The 7,489-nt window shown below is 35.4% G+C and overlaps 1 protein-coding gene across 1 annotated transcript; it reads right to left on the bottom strand.

Annotated features, from left to right (window-relative positions):
• Positions 1 to 1,530: 1,530 nt before the first annotated feature.
• LOC143859694 (uncharacterized) lies at positions 1,531 to 6,346 on the bottom strand. The gene is made up of 2 exons (XM_077370345.1): positions 6,231 to 6,346; positions 1,531 to 2,431 (listed from the first exon to the last, which is right to left on the bottom strand). Exons 1-2 carry the CDS (start codon positions 6,344 to 6,346, stop codon positions 1,531 to 1,533), a joined length of 1,017 nt encoding a protein of 338 aa, XP_077226460.1.
• Positions 6,347 to 7,489: the final 1,143 nt, after the last annotated feature.

Genomic DNA, 7,489 nt, shown 5'->3' with positions numbered 1-7,489 from the left:
GGGTCTCCTATGTCTATTGGTAGATATTTTTTTAAGTTTCTAAAATAAGAAACTTCTATTTTTTCATTTTTCATTTTTCATTTTTCTCAAAACTTGGCAAAAAGCACATTCACACCATCTCTAGGATTTCTTATGTCTAAAAGATGGATGTATTTATAAAATTTCTAAAATTAGAAACTTTATATTTTTTAAATCTCCATCCTTCATCAACTCAATCTAAGATTCAATACAATCTAATCCTCATCTCAAAACTTAGCTAAAAGCTCCATGACACCATCTAGAGGGTTTCCTATGTCTAAAAGATTGATGTTTTATAAAGTTTCAAAGATTAGAAACTTTCTGTTTTTCAATCTCCATCCTTCATTAACTAAATCTAAGATTCAATACCATCTCATCCTCGTATCAAAACTTGGCTAAAAGCTCCTTCACACCATCTCCTAAGGTTTCATATGTCTAAAAGATAGATTTTTTATAAAGTTTCTAAAATAAGTAACTTTTTTATTTTTTTCCCATCCTTCATCAACTAAATTTAAGATTCAATACCATCGCTAACTCATCCCAAAACTTGGCTCAAAGTTCCTAGACACAATCTCTAGGGTTTCCTATGTCTAAAAGGTGGATGTTTTATAAAGTTACTAAAATAAGAAACTTTCTATTTTTTTAATCTCCATCTTTTATCAACTAAATCTAAGATTCATTGCCCCCTCATTCTCATCTCAGAACGTGGCTAAAAGCTCGTTGACATCATCTGTAGAGTTTCAATACTATAAAAGATCAATCTAAAAGCTCCTTGACAACATCTCTAGAGTTTAGTAAGTTTAAAAGATTGATGTTTTATAAAGTTTCTACAATACGAAACTTTCTATTTTTTCAATCTTCCTTCTTCATCAACTAAATCTAAGATTCAATACCCCCTCATTCTCAACTCAAAACTTAGTTAAAAGCTCCTTGACTTCGTCTCTAGGGTTTCCTATGTCTAAAAGATGGATGTTTTGTAAAGTTTCAAAAATAAGAAACTTTCTATTTTTTCAATCTCCTTCATTAATCAACTAAATCTAAGATTCAATTTCATCTCATCCTCATCCCAAAACTTAGCTAAAAGCTCATTGACAACATCTCTAGGGTTTCGTACGTCTAAAAGATGGATGTCTTCTAAAGTTTCTAAATTAAGAAACTTTCCATTTTTTCAATTTCCATCCTCCGTTAACTAAATCTAAAAATCAATATCATCTCAAAACTTGGTTAAAAGCCCCATGACACCATCTCTAAGGTTTTTTTTTTTTTTTGATCGGTAAAGAGGGGAGGCAAGACCCCGACCAGAATTCATTAAAGAACTAAAGAAAATACAAGGAGCTATGGAGGCTTAAAAAGCCTAGTACAGAAGGACCAAGGACCAAACAAGGAAAAATCAGTAGTACAGAGCATAAATATAGAGGCCCAAGAAGGCACTAACAAGATCCAAGAGATGAGGAAACGAGCCAGAGGAACGAAGGCAATCAAAGTCTTCCAGGTGATAAACATAAAGAATCCTTATAATCTCGGGTAGGAGGTCCCTGAAGCATCGAGGGAGGTAATGTCTTTAAGGTCTTGGGGGATGAGATGGATGGGAATGTCATCACCTTCACAGTAGCAGTAAGGTTTGGAGAGAAAATCCGCCCCCGCATTTGCTTCCCTCCAGTTATGGGAGATATGCCATTCCTTAAAGGTGGAGAGGATTTGTCTGATATTGTGAATGATTGGGATAGCCTTCCAGGGGGTTTGCCAAAGATGAAGAATGACATTTACAGATATCAGCGAGTCAGATTCGATCCACAAATTGTGGCAGCCCTTGGCAGCAGCCAACTTGATACCATAATAAATTGCCTTCATTTCAAGAAGGTGAATGTCCTCAACATCAGCTCTGATAGAGTACAGAGCTAGAGTATCCCCATGCCAGTTTCGGATAATCCCACCAAGCCCAGCTTTGTCATTGACCAGGGCGGCATCAGAGTTAAGTTTGGACCAATTAGCTTTAGGACATTCCCAAGAACAGAACTGGGCAATCTGATCCTTTTGGATACAAGCAAGGCCAAAACTTTCAGCAGTTTTTATATTTCTTGGGTTCCTTATGTCATTTAGGTGGAGATGAAGCATTCTACCTCGAATAGCACTAAGGATGGTCTGGAGGATGAGCTGTTTATGTCTTGGAGGTTTGCCATGAATTCTGTTATTCCTTTCGCACCAGATCATATAGATGGCAGTACAGAAACCCACCTTAATGAGGGTTGAAGCCTGACCATCACCCTTGAAATTGCAGCGGATCCATTCCTCTTCTTTCAAAAGAGTCTTGAGAGGTCTTCGTCTATATCCACATTTCCAGGTGATAGTACGCCAGATCCACGAAGAGAAAGAACAATTAAAGAACAGGTGATCGACGGATTCAGGAACAGCTCTGCATAAAGGTTTCCTATCTCTAAGGTTTCCTATCTCTAAAAGATGAATATTTTGTAAAGTTTTTAAAATAAGAAACTTTCTATTTCTTCAATCTTAATCTTTCATCAACTAAATCTAGGACTAAATTTCATCTTATCCTCATCCCAAAACTTGGCTAAACGCTCCTTGACACTATCTCCAGGGTTTCTTATGTCCAAACAATGGATATCTTATAAACTTTCAAAATTAAGAAACTTTCTATTTTTTCAATCTCCATCATGCGTCAACTAAATCTAAGATTCAATATCATCTCAGAACTTGGCTAAAAGCTCCTTGACAGCATCTCTAGGGTTTTCTATTTCTAAAAGATGTATGTTTTATAATGTTTCTAAAATCAGAAACTTTCTATTTTTTCAATTCTCATCCTCATCCTAAAACTTGGCTAAAAGCTCCTTAACACCATCTATAGGGGTATAAAAATTTTATATTTTTTAAAGTTTCTAAAATCAGAAACTTTTTATTTTTTCATTCTCTATCTTCAAAAACTAAAATTAAGATTCATTACAACTGCATCCTCAGCTCAAAACTTGGCTAAAAGCACCTTGACACAATCTCTAGGGTTTCATATGTCTAAAAGATAGATGTTTTATAAAGTTTCTAAAATAAGAAACTTTTTATTTTTTCCCCAACCTTCATCAACTAAATCTAAGACTCAATACCATCGCTAACTCATCCCAAAACTTGGCTCAGCGCTCCTTAACACCATTTCTAGAGTTTACTAAGTGTAAAAGATTGATGTTTTACGAAAATTCTAAAATAAGAAACTTTCTATTTTTTCAATCTCCGTCATTCAACAAATAAATCTAAGATTCAATACCATCTCGTTCTTATCCTAAAACTTGGCTAAAAGCTCCTTGACACCATCTCATTCTCATCCCAAAACTTGGCTAAAAGCACTTTGACACCATCTCTTGATTTCTTATGTCTAAAAGATTGATGTTTTATAAAGTTTCTAAAATAAGAAAATTTCTATATTTTCAATCTCCATCCTTCATCAAGTCAATCTAAGATTCAGTAGCATGTAATCCTCATCTCAAAACTTGTCTAAAAGCTCCTTGACACCATCTAGAGGGTTTCCTATGTCTAAAAGATGGATGTTTTAGAAAAGTTCTAAGATTAGAAACTTTCTGTTTTTCAATATCCATCCTTCATCAACTAAATATAAGATTCAATACCACCTCATGCTCATATCAAAACTTGGCTAAAAGCTCCACCACACCATCTCCTAGGGCTTCATATGTAAAAAAGATAGACGATTTTTAGAAATTCTAAAATAACAAACTGTTATTTTTTCGCCATCCTTCATCAACAAAATTTAAGATTCAATACCATCGCTAAGTCATCTCAAAACTTGGATCAAAGCTCCTTCACACCATCTCTAGGGTTTCCTATGTCTAAAAGCTGAATGTTTTGTAAAGTTTCTAAAATAAGAAACTTTTTATTTCTTCAATCTCCATCATTCATCAACTAAATCTAAGATTCAATTTCATCTCATCGCCATCCCAAAAGTTGGCTAAAAGCCCTTTGACACTATCTCTAGGGTTTCCTATGTCTAAAAGATTAATGCCTTATAAAGTTAGAGATTAAGAAACTTTATATTTTTTCAATCTCCATCATGCGTCAACTAAATCTAAGATTAAATATCATCTCATACTCATATGGATTCCCTTGGTGCTTTCACTATGGATTCCCTTAATTGCGGGGAATCAACCAAATTACAATGGTTCGGCTCCGCCTCGCAAGACTCAGAATGAACCAGAGAAAACTCTGCGTCTCCAACACTCGCTCTTGAGATGGCTATGTATCTCTTCGCACTCGCCAAAAAACCAATGTTCTTCAAAGAAAGAAAACTAAAAATCCCTTTACAAGGGTTACAAAGGATGGATGTAGATGTACAAATTTAAGCCTAATCTACTTCCTTGGTTAGAGATGAGAGAGGCACTAAGAACACTTTGGTTTGTTCTTTAGAATGTTCAAAATAATGTTCAAAGATGGTTTAGAAAGGTTTAGATAGTGTACATATAGCCCATTTGAAAATATGACCGTTTGGGGGTAAAACTGAAAAAAACAGAGTTGAAAAAGTCAACGAGAAAAAGCCTCGACGGTTGACCCGGCCACAGCGGTCGCTCGCCCTTATCGGGCGCCTTTTTTTATTTTCAAATTCTCTATCGTCGCGGTCGACCGACCCAGTGGCGGTCGTCCGGCGAGGACTACCTGTTCGCTCAAAACCTTTACGTAGTCGACCGACCCTTTGCGGTCGTCCGCCCCAACCATGCTGGATTGTTTCTGTATGAAACCGTAACACATCCGCGGTCGGCCAGGACTACTTCGGTCGACCGGCCCGATAAGTTTTGAGATGCCTGGAATTCCAGGTTCCATCTCGCGGTTGCCCGGTCGACCGGCCCTGTATGAAATTCCTATTTTACTTTAAAACCTTTTGGGACTTTTGGGCCATGGACTTTGGGATTTAATCCTACATTTTCAAATACAATTTCAAATACATTTTATCCTATGTTTAGTGCCTTTGACATTTTTAAAAAAAAGGAGAGGAGTACAAACTCTATTGACTTGAAAAGCACTACAATCTTCTCTTGGTCTTCAAGGCTTCAAGTCCACCAAGCTTCTTGGATCATCCTAGCTTTGCACTCCAAATGCATTACAATTTAGCTTCAATGCCTTGATCCAAGCTTCCTTGATTGCACACTAATGAGATCTACAACTTGGACAATTAAAAGCACATTAGTGATATAAAATCACTTATGTATGAAATCATCAAAACAAGAAGGTAATGCCAAGGATGGAACCATTGGGTTTACATTCAACCCCTTTTTTATGGTGACATTCACAAGAGATTTGCTAATAAGCACATACATTTCTCTCCCCCTATGGCATCAACAAAAAGATGGGGCAAAAGATAATAACAAGGGAAAAGATATGCAATATGGAAACTCCCCCTAAATCAAGGAAAACATGCACACATATAACCCCCCCTATTTAATTGACAAATATAATAAATGAGGGATTGGAAAAAAATATACAAACTAAGTTTAAATCTCTCCCCTTTTATGAAAATAACTCTTCATATCAAAGACAAACACTCAAAACAAGAGGGATTTTTATTTTCTTTTATAAAATAAAACCTGCCAAGGTAAGCAAATAACCAAGAATACATTTGAACCTTGGGCTTTATATCATTAAATGCAATGGATATTCAAGATTTAGCACAAGACCCTAATACTAAACCAATTTCAAAATGAAATTAAGTTGGGGCTTTGGGAACCCAATAAATTTTGGTCCCAATGCTATCCCTACTCAATTTTGATGCACATTGGAATTGATAATGCCCATAAAGGCCATAATAATGGCATCGAATTGAGGGGTTAGCTAGGCTAGTTACATTATGATATACACTTCTAGATCTAACACTAGCCTTCCTAAGGATTATGTCTATAATTTTGTCTCCATTCATAAAACCATATAGACACATCCTGAGCCTCTCATTTTCATTTTGAAGATTTAAATAGTTTGAAAACTCAAATCTTTCATCTTCAATAGACTTGGATGAACTTGCCATGTTTTGAAAGCTCAAAACATGAGTCTCAAGTTCACTCAAGCGACCCTTAAGGGTCTTATTTTCAAACTTTAAATCTCCTTCCATTTTGGCTTGGGCTTGAAACTTAGAAGAAAAGTTTTGATTTAAAGATTCAAGTTCTTTTTTAATATGAGAAAGATTTTTCTTTAAAGCTTTATTTTTTGACATTTGCAAATCCAAAGTTTCACAAACTTCATTATAAGTCTTCTCATTATCATTAGAACTTGAACTAGAAGATGGATGGGAGCATACCTCATTTTTATCTTCTTCGATGTTGGCCATTGGACATACGGTAGGTTCAATATGGGCCGAGATACAGAAGTTTGATTTTTCTTCCTTAGAGGTCTTACTTGATGATGAACTAGTGCTATCACTAAGCCAATCCCAATTTGCCACGTGTGCTCTAAACTTCTTCCCATATTTCTTCTTCTTGTTCTTGAGGAGAGGGCATTCCGGCTTTATGTGTCCGGGTTTGCCACATTCATAGCATTCTATTGGGTCCTCCTCCTTCTTCTTTTCCTCCTTTTTCTTATTATCTTTTCTTCCTTTCTTCTTCTACATCGCAATTCATAGCATTTTAATACGCTCTCATTCTCAACTCAAAACATCGCTAAAAGAAACATGATATCATCTCTAGGGTTTCCTATGTCTAAAAGACGGATGTTTTATAAAGTTTCTAAAATAAGAAACTTTTAATTTTTCAATCTCCATCCTTCATCAACTAAATCTAAGATTCAATATCCTCTCATTCTCATCCCAAAACTTGGCAAAAGCTACTTGACACCATCTCTAGGGTGTCCTATGTCTAAAAGATGGATGTTTTATAATGTTTCTAAAATACGAAACTTTCTATTTTTTCAATCTCCATCACTCATCAACTAAATCTAAGATTCAATACCCTCTCATTCTCATCTCAAAACTTGGCTAAAAGCTACTTGACACCATCTCTAGGGTGTCCTATGTCTAAAAGATGGATGTTTTATAATATTTCTAAAATAAGAAACTTTCTATTCTTTCAATCTCCATCATTCATCAACTAAATCTAAGATTCAATACCCTCTCATTCTCATCCCAATACTTGGATAAAGCTCGTTGACATCATCTCTAGGGTTTCAATACCGTAAAAGATGGTCCTTCATCAACTAAATCTATGATTCAATACCATCTCATCCTCACCTCAAAACTCGGCTAAAAGCTCCTGAACACCATCTTTAGGGTCTCCTATGTCTAAAAGATGGATGTTTTATAAAGTTTCTAAAATAAGAAACTATCTAGTTTTTCAATCTCCATCCTTTATCAACTAAATCTAAGATTTAATACCATCTCATTATCTTCTCAAAACTTGGCTAAAAGCTCCTTAACACCATCTCTAGGGTTTCCTAAGTCGAAAAGATGTATGTTTTATAAAATTTCTAAAATAAGAAA

Source organism: Tasmannia lanceolata, unplaced genomic scaffold (assembly GCF_043159265.1).
Source record: "Tasmannia lanceolata isolate RefF3 unplaced genomic scaffold, GAP_Taslan_0.1 ptg000036l, whole genome shotgun sequence".
Lineage (NCBI taxonomy): Eukaryota > Viridiplantae > Streptophyta > Magnoliopsida > Canellales > Winteraceae > Tasmannia > Tasmannia lanceolata.
Note: the sequence above shows the minus strand (reverse complement) of the source record. Positions and strands in the feature narration are given on the sequence as shown.